Raw genomic sequence first — 21497 nt, 5'->3', positions numbered from 1 at the left:
TTCCATGTCCTGGCTATTGTAAATAGAGCTGGAATCTAAAAAATAAAAATAGTGGTCATAAAGAACCTAGGGGCAAGACGGGAATAAAGATGCAGACCTACTAGAAAATGGACTTGAGGAAACGGGGAGGGGGAAGGGTAAGCTGGGACAAAGTGAGAGAGTGGCATGGACCTATATACACTACCAAATGTAAAATAGATAACTAGTGGGAAGCAGCCGCATAGCACAGGGAGATCAGCTCTGTGCTCTGTGACCACCTAGAGGGGTGGGATAGGGAGGGTGGGAGGGAGAGAGATGCAAGAGGGAAGAGATATGGTGATATATGTATACGTATAGCTGATTCACTTTGTTATACAGCAGAAACTAACACACCATTGTAAAGCAATTATACTCCAATAAAGATGTTAAAAAAAAACCCCAAAAAAACCAAGGCTCAGCGAGCAAATAGCAACGGGCCTCTGAACACTGAACTTAGTCCAGTTTCTTATAGCCTCACGTCTCAATATTGCTAGGGGGCAGGAGGGGTTCCATTTCAGAGAAGAGTTTCAGTCTGTTTATTGTCAGAGCTGGTATCAGAAATGAGAAAAACCATACTTCTCTTCAATTGCTATCAAAAGAATTGCTATCTTTTAAAAATATTTCTTCAATGAAGAAATCAAGGCAAAGAGGCTTATAGCAGCATTAAACTATCAAATTGATTCGGTGGTCATGTGTTTCTCCCTTAGTTCCTGGATACTTTTTGTGCTTTTTTCCCCTCTAGTCCTCCAGACTTCCTGCACCCACTGGTGTCTTATAATTCCCTAGAGTTTAAAGAGCAAACTCACTGTTCAGTGTATACTGAGCTGGATGCTACAGCAGCCGCACCTCATCTAACTAACTGTGGCATGCAAGTGTCCTTTGATCACACGCCTGGGGTGAGAGGATAACTTTCAGACTCTCTATATGTTCCACTTTTATGCCTTTTGTCCAGTGGATGCACAGAAAATAGCTGTTCAGGATGTTTGCAACAGTGATCATTTTGAGAAACACACCAGACAACAGCCTAAATTTTGGATCATTGATTTATTTGACACTGGAGTGAAAGGACTTTCTTCATTAACAGGATGGATTCTGGAAGCCAGATTTATTATTTTTTTTGTGTTACTTTATTTTAAAAATTTTATTTTTAAATTTTTTATACAGCACATTCTTATTAGTTATCCATGGAAGCCAGATTTAATTCACTTTGAGTTCACAGTGAGAACAGCTCCAAAATTCAACCCTGACCTGTAATCCCTTCTGTCATCGTCATCGTTGTTCCTATGGCATCTCAATGGACAATGTGCTCTTTTTGTTTTCTTTTCTTTTCATATGTGATTCACCTTCTACTTCTTTTCCCTTGAACTGAAATGACTCCAACACTCAGGCATGAGACTAGTTTATGTATTGATCAAGCATGTTTGGTACATCAAGGGACCACAGGGCATTAAGTAGTTGATATGTGCTTAGCCTTTACTCTTACCCTTGGAGTGGTTGGAAAGTGGGTGGAGATCCATGGGAGGACTTTTCCCCCTTCTTTTAAAAATATTTTGGTTATGCATTAGAACATTCTTAAAGAATAAGTCTTTATATCACATCTTACTGATATGATAACTTGAAGAAAAAGAGGTCATGAGATTTATGTCCTCAGATTGGACTCTTTCAGCTTCATTCTGTGAGTAAAAGAGTTGAGGGGAGGGGAGAGGTGTTAACTGGGAAACCACCAGATGAATGATTCTAAAGATATGTCTCTGTGTCTAATCTATTGAGTTGTTTCATTTATCCTTGTGGTGAATTTCTATTTTTTAGAGGTAAAGTTAATGATTTCTTATTCACTCACTGATTTGATGACATGGTCTTGAAATTCCCTCTCCAGTGTGTTCGTGGGAGTCTCCTTGGTTGGCCTTATCCTGTGGCTGGCTCTAGACACAGCCCAAAGGCCAGAGCAGCTGATCTCCTTCGCAGGAATCTGCATGTTCACCCTCATCCTCTTTGCCTGCTCCAAACACCACAGTGCAGTGAGTTTTGGGTATTGCAGGGTGGGCGTAGTAATACCTAGCCAAGGACCATGTGTTACTAATTACAAAGTGCATGAGCCAAGTATTGATTACAAAGGCATAGAACTAAGTTCTTAACAATCTCTGGAATTGGCCCCTTTGACAATTTTGCTCCTAAGTGAAGTTTAAAGTTCTCACAGGCCCTAGACCACTTATTTTCAAACTGTAGGTTGTGATCCGTTAGTGAGCCTTGATATCAATTTTGTGGATCCAGGCCAGTGTTAAAGAAAAAACAAACAAAACAAAAAATAAAGAAGGAAAGAAAGAAAACAGAATACGATAGAGAATGAGCTTGCATTGCACATAGTAATATTAAAGTAGTGGTTTATGATGCTTTTATATATGTGTGCGTGTATCTGTGTGTGAGGTCTAACCTGTAGACATAGTTTTGAAAACCACATAGACGTATGTGGCTCTTTATATACTACTGCCCTATTTCCCCCTGCTCCCTATTCCATCTTACCCCAGATTTACTGTTAACATGCTAGGTTGGTTCCAGAGTACACGTACCCATGTTTAAAACCCCAGCCAGGTAATGAACAAATCGGGTTTAGAGCTCACATTAGAATAACATTCTTATTGCTCCCAGGTGTCCTGGAGGGCAGTGCTTTGGGGCCTAGGTCTTCAGTTTGTCTTTGGGATCTTGGTCATCAGAACTGATCCTGGATTTAATGCATTTCAATGGCTGGGAAACCAGATTCAGGTATGAGAAATTGAATATGAGAGCTCTTTTAGAACCCTAGGGAAAGGAGACTGGGGGAAAGCATGAGGAGATCAGGCTGTGTCTTGTTAGTGATGGTGGTGGGTGATCTGGTGGGAAAGGAGAGAGTATACTGGGGTACAACTAAGCATACAAATAAAGAGAATGGAACTGCTGAGTCCCCTGTCATTCAATGAGTAGCTCACAGTGACTGAGGCTGCTTCCCATGCTGTCAAAGGGAGACCAACCTCAGTAGCAGCAGTAGGTCCTCATCATACATGAGGCTGATCTTATCTTCCCTGTGTCCTTTCTGGCTTCACTCTTGTTCTGTCTCTCTTTTTTTTCTTGCAGATTTTTCTCAACTATACTGTGGCTGGCTCCAGTTTTGTTTTTGGGGATATGCTGGTCAAGGATATCTTCGCTTTTCAGGTCATATGTTTCATGAGCAAGAATGAGGGTCAGTGGCAGTGAGGGTGAGGGGGATAAAGCGAGATGATGAAGATGTGTGTCCAAGAGATCAGCCAGTCTATATACCAATTTGACCCTAAGAAGAGGATTTGATCTTATCCATATAGGAAGCAGCATTAACCTCTTGCCCTTTGATCATTGTCATACTGAAATTGGAATGAAATAGGGGTGGGAGAAGAAGGCTCAGAAAACATCTCCTTGTGGCTTAGTATTGACGGCATAATAGATTTGCAATATATTTAAAATATATTCTTAGACTAGCTTGTGTTTAAACATCCAGAGTATCTATACTGTATCAGCTATGCTTGGGATGCTAACAACTTAACTTAGAGACCTGAAACACAGTCTTCTTATGGCACACAGTTGTACATTCAGTGTAGTATCTCACTGGTTGCCCCATCATTCTCATTATAGGCCTTACCAATCATCCTTTTCTTTGGATGTGTGATGTCCACTTTTTACTACCTGGGCTTTGTGCAGTGGGTAGTTCAGAAGGTGAGTCATTCTCCTGCACAGTCAGGAGGTGGGCCTTTGTCTTGTGATCTGTCAAGAGACATGAAGATGGCACTTACTTTGGGAAAAAATGATCATATATCAGATCTAGAACATTAGAACCAATGTGAAAAGCAAACCCTTTCAAGTGTGCCTGATATCAAGTGGTCAGGACCAGGCCCTAGGAAGGCTGAGGGGCAGAGGAGGGAGAAAAAATGGGCTGAACTGCCATTTCACACTGAGTTTTAATCTACTTTTTCTGGAAGCCAAGAGTCCTGAGTTCTGGTCCAGGCTCTGTTTGTAACTTGGTTTGTGATCTCAGCCTTGTCCCTTTTCTTCTCTAGGCCTTAGTTTCCTTACCAACATAATGGAGGAGGAGTTTTGATGGATACACCCCAAGATTTCTGCTAATGTTAATGGTTTGGATCTTTGCATCCCTTTAGATTGCCTGGTTTTTGCAAATCACCATGGGCACCACTGCCACAGAGACCCTGGCTGTGGCAGGAAACATCTTTGTGGGTATGGTAAGCACCCTGAGGCCTTCTGATCTCTTCTCTGGGGAACAGAGAGTATGGCAGAAAACAGTTTGAGAAATGTATGCTTTCCTTTTGAAAAGTCAAATAGATGAAGACTGTATGGGCAGCCAGTCACTCTGATGAAAGAAAACTTGGAACTCAGCTCATTGCTTTTACTTTTCATACCTAATAATACTTATTTGGGTGTATGTAATGGGGACATACTTAACCACAGATCCAACTTCTTACACAGGAATTTAGGGAAATGCCCTGGTCCAAGTCATCCCCCTTCAGGGGCTATGAAAGATGTTTCCTCCATATTCTGGTTTCTTCCTGTGACCTTTGTTTTCCAGGGTCTCTAAGGAGACAATAGCTTGCCTTGCTCAGGGCTAACACCAAAGCTTGTCCCCATAATACTTGTTTGATACATTTGTCTGTATGGAGTAGGTGTTCAATATATGCTACTGACTGATCAGCTCAGTGTTAGGGACAATGGCCTGTCAAACTGACAAGGAATTAGTATTGAGGTCTTTCTCTCCTAAGGCCCTAGGCTGATTAATGGTATTTGAAATGTTCTCAGAATACTTCTGTACACTTCTACCATAGCATGCTGCATTTTGCTGAAATTCTCCATAATCAGCTTAGTTTCCTCTGCTACACTATAAAGTCCTAAGAGTAGGAACTTTGCCTTATTCATAGGAATGTCCCTAGCATATCATATAGCACTAGGCACATAGTTGTCACTCATTAAATAATAAGTATTTCTTAGGTCAATGCTAGATATATTTTACATAGTTGGGTCTTCATAATTTCATACCATTTTCACAAACATTATTTCTTTTGATTCTTTCATCAACATTGGGCTTCAGTCATCTATTTGCAATTCATTTAATGAGTACCTTTTAAGCAATTAATATGTACTCAGTAAGTACACTATACTAAAGTCATTCACTAAGTATATAGTTTTTGTTCATTTGTTTGTTTGGGCCACGCCACGTGGCTTGTGGGATCCTAGTTCCCCAACCAAGGATCGAATCCCGGACCTTGGCAGTGAAAGTGCGGAGTCCCAACCACTGGACCACCGGGGAATTCCCAAGTATATAGTTTTAGACGTTGAGAACATAAAAAAGAAATATACTGTTTTTCTTCTATAGCATTCTAAATTTTAAATAGATGAGACAAACTGATATGAAAACACATGAGAAGAGTGCTAGCCAGAATATGATTAGGTACCAGAGGGGGTGAGCCAGACACTGGGAGAGCCTAAGAGCAGAGCTTAGTTTTGGAAGAGCACCCACACCGGAAGGATGTGTGCCCGGAGCTGGGGCGGGCACTCTGTGATAGGGAGCTGCACCTTTCTGAATCTGACTCTCTTCTTCTTTTTTATAGACAGAGGCACCTCTGCTCATCCGTCCATACCTTGCAGACATGACGCTTTCAGAACTCCATGCAGTGATGACTGGAGGGTTTGCCACCATCTCAGGCACTGTCTTGGGAGCCTTCATATCCTTTGGGGTAAGCATAGTCTGTTTGATCACTCCTGGGTGAGCCCAAGTCTGGGTTCTATAGATGCTCATTCCTAAGTCTGGCCTTACAGATTGACGCGTCATCCTTGATTTCTGCCTCTGTGATGGCTGCCCCTTCTGCTCTTGCTTTGTCAAAGCTGGTATATCCAGAAGTGGAGGAGTCCAAGTTCAAGAATAAGGAGGGGGTAAAATTGCCCCATGGGTGAGTCCAATGAGGCATATAATTTGGGAGATGGTGAGGTCAGGTGCAGAGTCAAGAGTGGTGCTATGATGGCAGAGGCTTCAAGTCTCCTGGAGAAGAAATAATATGATTCCATATCCCCTCTTGTCTACCTCTGCCTTTAGCTAATCATGTTGATTTTTTTCTTTTGTTTAACCCTCCCACCTGCCTCTCTCTTCTGCATGCCATTATCCTCTGTCTTGTGTCAGTACCATTTCATGGTGATTAAATCTGATACTGCTTCAGTGTAATTTCCACAAAAAGGGTCACTAGGAACCCCCATCACCTCTCAAGCTGTTCTTGCACTCTCCTGTTGCACTCCTGCACTGCTAGGACACTGGGACAGCTCTTCTCTGAGGAGCCGAGATTACTCTAGACACCGTATTCTTCCCCTATACCCAATAACCACAGGAAGGAGAAGAATGTTCTGGAAGCTGCCAGCAATGGAGCCACAGATGCCATAGGCCTTGCTGCTAACGTAGCAGCCAACCTGATTGCTTTTTTGGCCGTGTTGGCCTTCATCAATGCTGCCCTCTCCTGGCTAGGGGAACTTGTAGACATACAGGGACTCACTTTTCAGGTAAAGGATTCCATTTATTGGGCTGTCCCTCTAGGGTGTGTTTAAGTAGTCCTTGAATTGTGCATGTCCTCCTGACCCACAGTGCACTGAGGGAGCTTGGAGAGGAGAAGGGTGGAGGATACTGAGTCAAGGCTCCAGAGAAGTCTTTGTCTCCTGACTGTCTCTTTCTCTCACCCAGGTCATCTGCTCCTATATCCTAAGGCCCGTGGTTTTCATGATGGGTGTCGAGTGGGCAGACTGTCCGATGGTGGCTGAGATGGTGGGGATCAAGTTCTTCACAAATGAGTTTGTGGCCTATCAGCAACTGTCTCAGTACAAAAAGAAACGTCTCTCTGGAGTGGAAGAATGGATTGGAGGCGAGAAACAGTGGATTTCTGTAAGTGACAATCTAGAAAAGCATAAACAGTTCAGGCACACAAAAAGTGTTACACTAAAGTTTAACACCCACAGATCCCTTTCCAGGGTCCCAGGCCTGACCACAAAGCAAGAGTAACAGTACGCTTAGCTTCGGTGCCTGAGCTGCCCTGAGGTCTGTGTGCTAGTCCCCTACACTCTGACCCAGCTTCTCTCTAGAATGTAATTACTGAGCCTTTACAGTTGGGGCAGTCCAAGGAGGATACTATTTCTGATAGTCTAAGGTCTCCTTCTTCATTTATAAGTTTAAATTGCTATAAACTGAGCTCCTTTTTTCTCTCCCTCTATCTCTTTTCTCTCAATCATCCTCATTCCTAGACCTTCTCCTAATTCATAGGCTTCAACAAGAAGAGCATTGGGTAAAAAGGCCATGGTGGTTCCATATCATTATCCCTATAATAACTCATGAAACGATTATTTTCTGAGCATCCTTTCCATATTCCTTAGAGTAGCACACACAAGATTGGGGGTTCTAAGTACTCTGGAACGTCTATCATGATTATACGACTGTGCACATAGGACTGAATTTACTTATTTATTTTTGTTTTCCCTAGGTGAGAGCCGAAATCATTACAACATTTTCACTCTGTGGATTTGCCAATCTTAGTTCCATAGGAATCACACTGGGAGGCTTGAGTGAGTTAATTCATTTTCCCAGCTACCCAATATGCCAGCCAGTTCCCAGCATCTGTAGTGGACAGTCCTGGTGCTTCAGTATGAGTTGAGATCAGATAGAGAAGCTGATGTGAAATGGGCCTCTCAGGTGGAAGTTAATTTGGAGTTAAGGTAATCATGCTACCTGGCTATGCATGAAGCCCAGGCTGGGTTTGCAATCTCAACTTCTGTCATTTTTTTCCCTTTCAAATGGAGGCCCAAAAGACCAAGTTTATTTTTATTTTCCCTATGAGGAAGACTATAATGATATTATTTTTATTTTGCCATTAAATGGACATAGTGCGTATGTAAGTAAAGGTATTTTGTTTTTTATTCAGTAGTGAAGGTACTTTCTGAAATTATGCTGCTCACCAGTTGACTTCACAGAATTAGGCATTGCACAAGGAATCAAAGGACAAATAAAAGCAGCAGACACATAAGGCAGATAGATAATTAGAGCAAGTGGTGTGAAGTGTTGGATTAAAAGCTACAAGTCACCAGGTGTGGGAGGAGTGAGTATGTGAAGCATACATAGATACAATTAGGTTGCTGAAAATCTTGCTGAATGGTGATGGCTGGAGGAAATAATATGAGGAAAGTGGGATTGTCCTTGAAGGCAGGGGATTCCAAGAGTTTGGAAGATCCAAGTGAGAAATAAAGTGTAAGAAAAATACAGCTCAGTGTGTCCATTTTTTGTGGCACTCATATTCTGGGCTAGAATCATTAAGTTGATTTACTTGGTAGCTGATCGAACAATTTAAAGGTAAAACAATTTCCTTTCAGTTTATCTTTTTCCTTTCTGTTAAACACTTGTCTGTATTCTAATTCTTTTTTAAAAAATATTTATTTATTTATTTTTGGCTGTGTTGGGTCTTCATTGCCATGCACGGGCTTTCTCTAGTTGCAGTGAGCGGGGGCTACTCTTCGTTGTGGTGCGCGGGCTTCTCCTTTTGGTGGCTTCTCTTTGTTGCTGAGCATGGGCTCTAGATGTGCAGGCTTCAGTAGTTGTGGCTCGCAGGCTCTAGAGCGCAGGTTCAGTAGTTGTGGTGCACAGGCTTAGTTGCTCCGCGGCATGTGGGATCTTCCCGGACCAGGGCTCGAACCTGTGTCCCCTGCATTGGCAGGCAGATTCTTAACCACTGCACCCCCAGGGAAGTCCCTGTATTCTAATTCTGATGCCCGATTACAATCTGATTGTGAGCTTGTCATCCAGTAGTGGGATATGCATCATGTGACTAAGGCTTAGGTGAATGTTAACCTCCTTATTTCTCTGGCTCAAAATAGTCCATCTAATTCTGTCCAGGTTAAGAATGCAGATTTCAACTAGTGAACACCCAAGGCATTTGCACCTGTCTGGAGCAACCCAGGGCTTTGCTTAATTCAGATATATCTTGGGAATGTTCACAGAACCACTAAATAGTTAGGGTCAGACACAATCCTTGACCTGGGGAATGTCTAAGTTAGTGACCCCTTAGGACTAATGAATATACACACTTCTTAGGGTACCACTGTCCAGCCTCTGGTGGTTGGTGGTAAGAATGCTATTCATCTGCTGCATTTTGATCCTCAGCATTCTTCTAATGGGGTTTCATGGGGTATGCCTAATTGCCTTGTGGGAAAGAGATTGAATTATTTTGTTGTGTTGTCCGCAGCATCAATGGTACCCCACCGGAAGAGTGACTTGTCCAAGGTTGTGGTCAGTGCCCTCTTCACAGGGGCCTGTGTATCCCTTATCAGCGCCTGTGTGGCAGGTAAGTGTCTCAGCTTAGTCTCAGAAAATTGTTTTAACTCTCCATCTCATATATGCATAGAAAAGGCACCAAATCTACAGTGTTCTCAATTTATACCCAAAGAATTAAGAGCCTTAAGGAACATGTGTAAAAGCTTCCCCTTAGCATCTCTGTCTCCTTTACCCAGGAATCCTCTATGTCCCCAGGGGAGCTGAAACTGACTGTGTCTCCTTCCTAAACACAAGTTTCACCAATCGAACCTATGAGACCTATGTGTGCTGCAGAGAGCTCTTTTGGAGGTGAGTGAGCACTGGGATCCCTGCCCCCTCCTCCTTTATGCTCTCCTCCACTCAGGAATCTTCTGGGAGTGGGGAGAAGTAAGGTCTTGAGGGTAATCACATGGATGCTGAATAGAGCGTATAAGAAGGGAGGCAGCTATTTGTGGTGGTCTAGATCTCCGTTTTTTTCTCTTATTAGATGCATACTCACTATTAACTCTAGCATGGACAAGTGACAGATTTTACCTGTATTGACGGGGCACTGAGAAGTGGAGGGTGAGGGGAAGTAAGGGAGGGTGGTTTCCCTGATCAGAAGTGATGTATTTATTGTGATTATAGATAAGTTGTAGGTGAAGACTTGGCAATGGTCCTAAGTGGCTAAAAACTTATAGCCTTCTTCAGACAGAAGTGAAGACTGAAAGAGGTTAAAGTTGAATTGATAAAATCATGATGCATTCGGATAGTGTAAAAATGAACTTGTTTACCAATTTCTGGGATATTATTAGAATAGTTTTCTGGTTCAGCATGTAAGGAGCTCTGAAGTCACCACTACATCCTAACAACAAGAAAAAAACTGAACAGTCTGAAAAATCAATAACTCTTCTTGGATCTGTAAGAGACACAGGGCAAACTGCTGACCTGAAGATTGGAGAGACAGACAGGCAAACACATGGCTTACTGGAGCAGACTCATGAGCGGAAACTGCCACAGAATCCTGTGCTGGGACAGGAAAACCTGAAATGAATTGCTGGAGCCTCAGTGAGGACAGGTCTGGATGTTAAAAACTCTGGGGGGACCCAGTTATAGGGGGCAACCCTACACTTTGGGGAGTTTTACCTCTGGGAGCTAGACCAAGTTCTCACAGTAAATATCAGACAAAAACCCCCTCATTCTTCTGGCAGGGGGAGGGGAAAAGGAGCCATTTTGAAATACACCGGAGCACTCTGTTTTTTTAAACAAGGCCTGCCCTCAGGAGAAACTAGTTAACCAGAGCCTAACCAGCTGGGGTATTATCAGAGCCTACCTGACCTACTGGACATCATGTCCAGTTATCAAGAAGAAAGTACAAGGCCTGCTAAAAGGCAAAAAACACAATTTGAGGAGATAGAGCAAGCATCAAAACCAGACATGGCAGAGATTTCAATTTATCAGAGTGGGAATTTCAAACAACTATGATTTATGTGCTAAGGGCTCTAATGGATAAAGTAGACAGCAAGCAAGAACAGATGGGCAATGTAAGTACAGAGATATAGGAATCCCAAGAAAGAACAAAAAAGAAATGCTACAGATCAAGAAACACTGTAACAGAAATGAAGAATGTCTTTGATGGCTTACTAGTAGACTAAACACATCTGAGGAAAGAACTCCTAGCTTGAAGATATATCAATAGAAGTCTTCAAAAGTGAAAAGAAAAGAGAACAAAGACTGAAAAAAAAACCCAACAGAATGGAGCATCCAAGGATTGTGGGACAAATACAAAAGGTGTAACATACACATAATGTGAATACCAAGAGAAGAACAGAAGATATATTTGAAACAATTATGACTGAGAATTTCTCCAAATTAATGTCAGACACCAAACCACAGATCCAGGAAGCTCAGAAAACACCAAGCAGCATAAATACCAAGAAAACTATACTTAAGCATATTTTGAAATTATAGAAAATCAAAGATAAAAAATACTGAAAGAAGTCAGTTGAAAAAAAAGAGAGTATATCATTAAGCTGAAAGAACTAGTTACAGGACACACAAAATGAAAGATTTGAGGAACTAGAATGTTTGGTTCTTCAGAAGCAAAAGATGTATGTATTAGTAGTGATATATGGGTGAATGAAGAGAGTTCTGAGAGATGAGGCTGAAAGATCTTATAAGGCCTTGTATGAAATGATAAGGAATTTAGACTTTGACTTACAGAATTCTTAACACTGGTATGTTTTTTCAAAAGATCATGCTGGTAGCCATTTGGATGTCAGGGAGATCAATAAACACATTGCTGTAATACTCCCAGGTAAGAGATGATGAGAGCTAATACTAAGTAGTTGTGAGGATGAAGATGCACTAGAACAAGGAGAATCAATAGGATTGGTTATTGAAGTGAAGGGCAGGATGAGGATGACTGTACCCTTTCCAGCTTGGGCAAGTGGGTCTGAGGGATGCCATTCATTCACTGACAGGAAGAGGACTAGTTCCAGGAATGGGAGTAAAGGGGAGAGATTATGGCTTAATTCAGGTGGATATGTTGACTTGGAGGTACCTGTGGGACCATCATGTTAAGCAACTCACAAACCAACTTGGGTCTGAAGTTCAGGAGAGAAAAAAGAACTGGAGATAGATTTGGAAGTTGTCATTAAGTAAATGATCTGTTCAGTATATAGGTAGATGTTTGGGTACTAGCTCCTTAACAGGTTACTATGGCAAGTTAACAGACATTACCCTCCCATGTTTGGAGGTTTTCACCAGAGAAAGCAACCAACATCCTCTGAAAAAATAATCCTTTTGCTGTACTATTAAAGATGAATTATAAACTGGATAGATCACTGGTCTGGCATAGTTATGACTCCTATGTTCTTGGGGAAGTTCAGTGGATGTCATTGTAAGCATAGTCAAAGGAAATGAATGAAGTGAAAATTGCTAATTTGTGTTTAATGATGAGTTGTCTTTACATCACTGAACTTCATGAAAAAATTAGTAGAATACTCTTTCCTGGTCATTTCTGCCTTCAAAACAGAAACTGACTTTTTGCCTAAAGTCACATACTAAGCATCATTAATGTCTAAAATCTGAAAGAGATAATGTTTTTGTCCAATTCATTCATGCTAAATATATTTGGAGTGACTCCAGACCAAGATAACAACAAAGGAGGCTTAAATTTCCCTCTTCCTATGGATGCACCAAATGTACAGCTACACATGGAGTAATTCCCTCTAAGAAAAATCCAGAAACTAGCTGAATGACTCCTACAACTGAGAAAATACCCACATTGAATTGGGTAGGAAAGGCTGAGAAACTGTCTCATCATAAAACCCACCCCTGGCACAGCACCATATAATGGAAGGGAACTCCCAACTCTAAGCTTATCCCTAAGCAGTGAAGGGTTTAGACTGAACATCTAATGCCCCAATTTTTAAGACTGTACTGTGCCTACCTCCCCACCACCCCCTGCCTGCCCCACAAGGCTCAGTGTAGAGGAAGCAGTCAAAAATGTCCATCTCCCACTCTTTCCCTGGAAGGGATTTGACTGCATACTTTCCAGCTGGTGCCTGAGGGTCCAACTTCTAATCAGCCTGCATCTAGGTGCTGGCTGCAATTCTTCTCTTTGGGACACTAAAGAGACCCACACTGAGACGCATTATAATTGAACTGTCAAAACTAAGACAAAGAAAGTATAGATAAAGGCAGCAAGAGAAAAGCAACTTGTTATGTACAAGGGAGCTCCCATAAGACTATCAGCAGATTTTTCTGCAGAAACCTTACAGTCCAGAAAAAAAGTGGGATGATATATTAAAAAGAAAAAAACTACCAACCAATGCTTGGTAATGCTTTACCTGGCAAAGTTGTCCTTCAGAATTGAAGGAGAGAGAGTTTTTCAGACAAGCAAAGGTAGCTATACTTATATCAGACAAAATAGACTTTAAGCCAAAACAGTAATGAGAAACAAAGAAGGTCATTATATAGTGATAAAGGGGTCAATTCATCAAGAGGATGTAACAACTGTAAATTTTTATGCACCCAACATGGAGCACCTAAATATATAAAGCAAGTATTAACAGATCTGAAGAGACAATAATAGTAGAGGACTTCAGCATTCCACTTTCAACAACAGATAGATCATCCAGGCAGAAAATCAACAAGGAAACATTGGACTTAAACTACATGTTAGACCAGATGAACCTGACAACATTTACAGAACAGTCCATCCAACAACAGCAGAGTACACATTCTTCTCAAGTACACTTGGAAATTATCTGATAGATTATATGTTAGACTACAAAATGAGAAACATTTTGTAGAAATGAGTAACAAGAAAAAACCTGGTAAATTCACATATACGTGGACATTAAACAACATGCTCCTGAACAATGGGTCAAAAATGAAATCAGAAGAGAAATAAAATATCTTTACTCACCACAAGGAAAAATCTGTAACTGTGTGAGTTGATGGATGTTAACTAAACTTATTGTGGTAATCATCTCACAATATATACCTATATCAAATCATTATATTGCACACCTTATACAATGTTATATGTCAATAATATCTCAATAAAACTGGGGGAAAAAACTTGAAGAAATATCTTGAGACAAATGAAAATGGAAACACAATATACCAAAACTTATGAGATGCAGCAAAAGCAGTTCAAAGAGGGGAGTTTATAGTGATAAACACCTATGTTAAGAAAAAAAGATCTCAAACAACCTAATTTAACACCTCAAGAAAAAGAAAAACAAAGTCCAAAGTTATAGAAGAAGGGAAATAACAAAGGTCAGAGCAGAAACTAGTGAAATAGAGACAAAAACAGACAACAGAAAAGTGCAATGAAACTAAGAGCCATTTGTCTTAAAAGACAGACAAAATAGACACATGTTTAGCTAAGCTAAGAAAAAGAGAGAGAAGACTCAAAGTCAGAAATGAAAAAGGAGGTATTACAATTAATAACACAGAAATACTAAGGATTTTGAGAAACTACTATGGAAAATTATATCCCAACAAATTAGATAACATAGAAGAAATGGATAAATTCCTAGAAATATACAACTGACTGAGACTGAATCACGAAAAAATAGAAAATCTGAACAGAATGATTACTAGTAAGGAGATTGAATCAGTAATCAAAAATCTCCCAACAAAAAAAGCCCAGGACTAGACAGGTTCACTAGTGAATTCTTCCAAACAGTTAAAGAATAATTAATACCAATCTTCTCAAACTTTTCAAAAAAACATAAAAGGAGTGAACACTTCCAAATTCATTTTATGAGGCCAGAATTACCTGTTGCCAAAGCCAGACAGGGACACTATAAGAAAAACTTACAGGCCAGTATTGCTGATGAACATAGATGCAAAAATCCTCAACAAAAATTAGCAAACCAAATTCAACAGTACATTTAAAAGGTCATACACCATGATCAAGTGAGATTTATTCCTGGGATGCAAGGATGGCTCAATATACACAAATCAATAAATGTGATATACCACTGTAACAAAATGAAAGGTAAAAACCATATAATCATTTCAATAGATGCAGAAAAAGCATTTGACAAAATTCAACATCCTTACATGATAAAACTCTCAACAAATTGGATGTAGAAGGAATGTATCTCAACATAATAAAGGCCATATATGACAAGCCCACAGCTAACATCATACTGAATCGTGAAAAGCTGAACACTTTTCCTCTAAGATCAGGAATAAGACAAGAATTACCACACTCACCACTTTTAATCAACATAGTATCGGAAATCATAACCAGAGCAATTAGTCAAGAAAAAGAAATAAAAGGCACCCAAATCAGAAAAGAAGTAAAACTGTCTCTGTCTGCAGATGACATAATCTTATACATAGAAAATCCTAAAGACTCCACCAAGAAACTGTTAACACTGATAAACAAATTCAGTAAGTTGCAGGATACAAAATAAACATACAAAAATCATTTGTGTTTCTATACAATAACAATGAACTATTGGAAAGAGAAATTAATGAAACAATCCCATTTACAATAGCATCAAAAAGAATAAAATACTTAGGAATAAATGTAATCAAGGAGAGGAAAGATCTGTACACTGAAAACTATAAAAATATTGATGAAAAATGGAAGGGATAAATAAATGGAAATATACTCCATGTTTATGGATTAAAAGAATGAATATTATTAAACTGTTCATACTACCTAAGGTGATCTACAGATTCAATGCAATCCCTATTAAAATTCCAATGGCATTTTTCATAGAAATAGAAAAAACAATTCTAAAATTCATATGGAACCACAAAAGATCCCGAATAGCCAAAGCAATCTTGAGAAAGAAGAACAAAGCTAAAGGCATCACACTTCTTGATTTTAAACTATATTACAAAGCTGTAGTAATCAAAACAGTATGGTACTGACTTCAAAATAAGCACACAGATCAATCAAACAGAATAGAGAGCCCAGAAATAAACCCATGTTTTCAACAAAGGAGCCAAGAATATACAGTGGGGGAAAGGTTAGTCTTTTCAATAAATGGCGTTAGCAAAACTGTATATCCACCTGTAGGAGAATGAAACTGGACTCCTGTCTTACACCATAAACAAAAATCAACTCAAAACAGATTAAAGACTTTAACATAAGACCTGAAACCTTGAAAATCCTTGAAGAAAATGTAGGGAGTAAGCTCCTTGACATTGGTCTTGGCAATGATTTTTTGGACTTGAAACCAAAAGCAAAGGCAACAAAACCAAAAATAAACAATTGGGGGACTTCTCTGGTGGCACAGTGGTTAAGAATCCTCCTGCCAATGCAGGGGACATGGGTTCGATCCCTGGTCCAGGAAAATCCCACATGCTGTGGAGCAACTAAGCCTGTGAGCCACAACTACTGAGCCTGCACTCTAGAGCCCTCGAGCCACAACTACTGAGCCCACACGTTGCAACTACTGAAGCCCATGTACCTAGAGCCCATGCTCTGTGGCAGGAGAAGCCACTGCAGTGAGAAGCCCATGTGCCACAACAAAGAGTAGCCCCTGCTTGCTACAGCTAGAGAAAGCCTGCGCACAGCAACGAAGAACGAACACAGCCAAAAAATAATAAAAATTTTAAAAAGCGAAAAAAAAACCAATTGGGACTTCATCAAACTAAAAAGCTTCTGCACAGCAAAAGAAACCATCAACAAAATGAAAAGTCAACCTACAGAATGGGAGAAAATATTTGTAAACCATATATCTAGTAAGGAATTAATATCCAAAATATACAAAGAACTTATACAGCTCAATAGCAAAAAATCCAAGTAATCCAATTTAAAAATGAGCAGAGGGTTTGAATAGACATTTTTCCAAAGAACTCAACCAAATGGCCACAGGTACATGAAAAGGTGCTCAATATCACTAACTAGCAAGGAAATACAAATAAAAACCTCAATGAGATATCACCTTACACCTGTTAGGTTGGCTGTCATAAAAAAGACAAGTTATAGCAAATGCTGGCAATGATGTGCAGAAAAGAAAACCTTTATAAACTCTTAGTGGAAATGGGAAATGGTACAGTCACTCTGCAGGTTCCTGAAGAAATTAAAAGTAGAACTACTACCATATGATCCAGCAATCTTACTTCTGGATATATATCCAAAGGAAACAAAGTCACTATCTGTACTCCCATGTTCACTGCAGCATTATTAACAGTAGCCATGGTATTCAAACAACCTATGTGTCCACTAGCAGATGAATGGATAAAGAAAATGTTGTGTATGTATACAATGGAATGTTAGTCATCCTTACAAAAGAAGGAAATCCTGCTATTTGCAACAATGTGGATGAACAATTACACTAAGTGAAATAAGCCAGACAAAGGCAAATACTGCATGGTCTTACTTATATGCAGAATCCAAAAAAAAAAAAAAACAACAAAAAAGAACTCATAGAATGGTGGTTGCCTAGGGCTGGGGCATAGGGGACTAGGGAGAAGCTGGTATAATAGTACAAACTTTCAGATATAAGATCAATAGGTTTGAGGGTCTAATGTATAACATGGTGGCTATAGTTGATAATACTGTATTATATAATTGAGATTTGCTAAGAGAATAGAACTTCAGTGTTCTCACCAAAAAAAAAAAAAAAAGGTAAATATGTGAGGTGATGGATGTGTTAACTTCATGTTGGGAATCCTTTCACAGTATATGCATATGTCAAATCATCACATTGTACACTCTCTATATATTACAATTTTATTTGTCAATTATACCTCCATAAAACTGAAACACACATACATATATACATACACACCAAGCCTGAGCTGTTTTCCTTTCTCAAGAGGAAAGTGGCTTTGGAGTACCATCTCACTATTTAGAATAAATTCAATTCTAAATCATTACAAGGCATAAATGTTGCTTCAGTGATGTTTGGACAGGAAATTCCCCAAAAGACTATGGTTATGAACTGGACAGAGAAGCAGGCACATTGTATAGGATTTCTTGCTAGTACTATCTTGGGCATGAATTAGAAAATACGCTTAATTCTGTCCTATTTATTGGTTGGCCAAAAAGCTCCTTCAGTTTTGAAGTAAAAATAAAAGACACATTTTCCATTTTCACCAAGAACTTTATTTGAACAACGTATTCACTGTTTTGTTCCACTGCCTTCTGCCATTTTTCAGGCAGCTTCATAATTCCGTCTTCCCAAAACTTTTTATCTTTTTGAGCAAAGAACGGTCCCAGGTGCCTTTTATAGTCTTCCAGGGAATTGAAATTTTTTCCATTAAGAGAATTTTGTAAAGATTGAAATGAATGGAAATCCAAAGGTGCAGTTGTCTGGTGAATACAGTGGATGAATCAGAACTTCCCAGCCAAGGTGTAACAGTTTTTGCCTGGTCATCAAAGAAACATGTGGTCTTGCTGTACCCTAATGGAAGATTATGCATTTTCTGCTGACTAATTCTGGACGCTTTTCTTCGAGTGCTGCTTTCAATTGGTCTAATTGGGAGCAGTACTTGTTGCAATTAATTGTTTGGTTTTCCGGAAGGAGCTCATAATAGAGGACTCCCTTCCAATCCCACCATATACACAACATCACCTTCTTTGGATGAAGACCAGCCTTTGATGTGGTTGGTGGTGGTTCATTTCGCTTGCCCCACAATCTCTTCCATTCCACGTTACTGTACAGTATCCACTTTTCATCACCTGTCACAATTTGTTTTAAAAACAGAGTGTTTTCGTTGCATTTAATTAGAGAATCGCATGCAGAAATAAGGTAAAGAAGGTTTTTTTTGCTTAACTTATGTGGCACCCAAACATCAAAGCAATTAACATAACCAAGCTGGGGCAAATGATTTTCAACGCTTGATTTGGATATTTTGAGTATGTCATCTATCTACCGCGTGGTATAACGTTGATTGTTCTCAATATCTCGATTTCATCACTATCAACTTCAACTGGTCTACCCAACCGTGGCGCATCGGCCAGCGAGAAATCTCCAGCATGGAACTTCGCAAACCACTTTTGACACGTTTGATCAGTCATAGCACCTTCTCCATACACTGCACAAATCGTTTTTCTTTTTTCATTTCATTTGCATTTACCTTTCTTGAAATAATAAAGCATAATATGCTGAAATGTTGCTTTTTTCTTCCACCTTCAATATTAAAATGGCTACACAAAAATTCACCAATTTTGATAAGTTCTTTTTTTTAATTGCATGCTGATATGACAGCTGTCACAATACAATCTAATACAATTGTTTCAAATGAAGTTAAAGACAACTAAGTGCTACTAGAGCCATCTTATGGAAAAAAACGAATGAACATTTCAGCCAGCCCAATATTTGGTCATTGTGATTGGATTCATTAATAAGTTTCTGTTTTTGTTTTCACCTGCTTGGTAGAACTTATTGATACATCTTGTTGCATTGTTTTTATCTGACCCACTATGTATCTCTCTGGCTTTTCATTTCAGTACCTCTCTGAATGGCACCAACCCTCCTTCTTTTCCTGGTCCCTGGGAAGATAAAGAGTTCAGTGCCATAGCCCTTGCTAAATGCTGTGACCTCTACACCAATGCTGTCTGTGCCTAAAGCTGGTCCACTTCCGTAACAGTCCTGATCTGGATGGCTTTTTGATGGCAAAGTTATTTTTGTACTCAGAGTTCTCATTCTACAGCTAACTCACCTTGATCTTTGATAGTAAATGTAAAATATTCACTTTGGTTCACTGTATGTCAGTAATGAAAATTAGCACTCGTTTTTCCATTATTTGGCTGAACCAAATAAGAAATTCCTTATGGGCTCTGTCTGAGCTTAGAGTTGAAATAATAAATATTACAATGTCAAAAAATGTCTTTCAAACCTTGCTTCTAGTTGCCATCTTAAAAATTATGTGATGTGTGCCAGAACTCCTCTGTATATGTTCTGGTAAAACAAATATAGGAGGCAGGCACAGTCTGCCTTGGAGTTTGATGAGTGTCATGCCTCTCTGCCCCTTACTGAAAGAAGACGTATGCAGGCAAGTTATTCAAAATCTTGTACCAGTTTTCTTATTGTAAACTGGGAAGAATGATGTTTGCCCTGTTCACTTCAAGATTATAATAATCAAAGCAGTGTGTGGAAATTCTTGGAAGATATAAAAAGTGTTTCATGACTCTGTCCTAAAGATGCTACCAGAAAACTACGAGAGCTAATCAATGAATTTGGTAAAGTAGCAGGATACAAAATTAATGCACAGAAATCTCTTGCATTCCTATACACTAATGATGAAAAGTCTGAAAGTGAAATTAAGAAAACACTCCCATTTACCACTGCAACAAAAAAAATAAAATATCTAGGAATAAACCTACCTAAGGAGACAAAAGACCTGTATGCAGAAAATCATAAGACACTGATGAAAGAAATTAAAGATGATACAAATAGATGGAGAGATATACCATGTTCTTGGATTGGAAGAATCAACATTGTGAAAATGACTCTACTACCCAAAGCAATCTACAGATTCAGTGCAATCCCTATCAAACTACCAATGGCATTTTTCACAGAACTAGAACAAAAAATTTCACAATTTGTATGGAAACACAAAAGACCCCGATTAGCCAAAGCAATCTTGAGAAAGAAAAAAGGAGCTGGAGGAATCAGGCTCCCTGACTTCAGACTATACTACAAAGCTACAGTTATCAAGACAGTATGGTACTAGCACAGAAACAGAAATATAGATCAATGGAACAGGATAGAAAGCCCAGAAATAAACCCACACATGTATGGTCACCTTATCTTTGATAAAGGAGGCAAGAACATTGGAGAAAAGACAGCCTCTTCAATAAGTGGTGCTGGGAAAACTGGACAGCTACATGTAAAAGAATGAAATTAGAACACTCCCTAACACCATACACAAAAATAAACTCAAAATGGATTAAAGACCTAAATGTAAGGCCAGACACCATCAAACTCTTAGAGGAAAATATAGGCAGAACACTCTGTGACATAAATCACAGCAAGATGCTTTTTGACCCACCTCCCAGAGAAATGGAAATAAAAACAAAAATAAACAAATGAGACCTAATGAAACTTCAAAGCTTTTGCACAGCAAAGGAAACCATAAACAAGATGAAAAGACAACCCTCAGAATGGGAGAAAATATTTGCAAATGAAGCAACTGACAAAGGATTAATCTCCAAAATTTATAAACAGCTCATGCAGCTCAATATGAAAAAAACAAATAACCTAATCCAAAAATGGGCAGAAGACCTAAATAGACATTTCTCCAAAGAAGATATACAGATTGCCAACAGAAACATGAAAGAATGCTCAACATCATTAATCATTAGAGAAATGCAAATCAAAACTACAATAAGATATCATCACACACCAGTCAGAATGGCCATCATCAAAATATCTACAAACAATAAATGCTGGAGAGGGTGTGGAGAAAAGGGAACCTTCTTGCACTGTTGGTTGGAATATAAATTGATACAGCCACTATGGAGAACAGTATGGACGTTCCTTAAAAAAACTACAAATGGAACTACCATATGACCCAGCAATCCCACTACTGGGCATATACCCTGAGAAAACCATAATTCAAAAAGAGTCATGTGCCAAAATGTTCATTGCAGCTCTATTTACAATAGCCAGGACATGGAAGCAACCTAAGTGTCCATCATCAGATGAATGGATAAAGAAGA

At 39.4% G+C, this 21497-nt stretch overlaps 1 protein-coding gene across 1 annotated transcript in view; it reads left to right on the top strand.

Moving 5' to 3' along the window:
* SLC28A2 (solute carrier family 28 member 2) overlaps nt 1-19413 on the top strand; it is a 42680-nt gene extending 23267 nt beyond the window's left edge. The window contains exons 6-18 of the mRNA XM_082619953.1: nt 1895-2036; nt 2665-2778; nt 3127-3204; nt 3658-3738; nt 4179-4259; nt 5640-5765; nt 5848-5978; nt 6408-6576; nt 6755-6952; nt 7545-7626; nt 9297-9395; nt 9562-9673; nt 19284-19413. Coding sequence (XP_082476079.1) covers nt 1895-2036; nt 2665-2778; nt 3127-3204; nt 3658-3738; nt 4179-4259; nt 5640-5765; nt 5848-5978; nt 6408-6576; nt 6755-6952; nt 7545-7626; nt 9297-9395; nt 9562-9673; nt 19284-19401 — 1531 coding nt within the window. The 3' untranslated portion in view covers nt 19402-19413. The remainder of the gene's footprint in view (nt 1-1894; nt 2037-2664; nt 2779-3126; nt 3205-3657; nt 3739-4178; nt 4260-5639; nt 5766-5847; nt 5979-6407; nt 6577-6754; nt 6953-7544; nt 7627-9296; nt 9396-9561; nt 9674-19283) is intronic.
* Nucleotides 19414-21497: the final 2084 nt, after the last annotated feature.

Source organism: Mesoplodon mirus, assembly GCF_964341445.2.
Source record: "Mesoplodon mirus genome assembly, chromosome: 4".
NCBI lineage: Eukaryota > Metazoa > Chordata > Mammalia > Artiodactyla > Ziphiidae > Mesoplodon > Mesoplodon mirus.
This window is presented reverse-complemented; position numbering and strand designations above follow the sequence as displayed.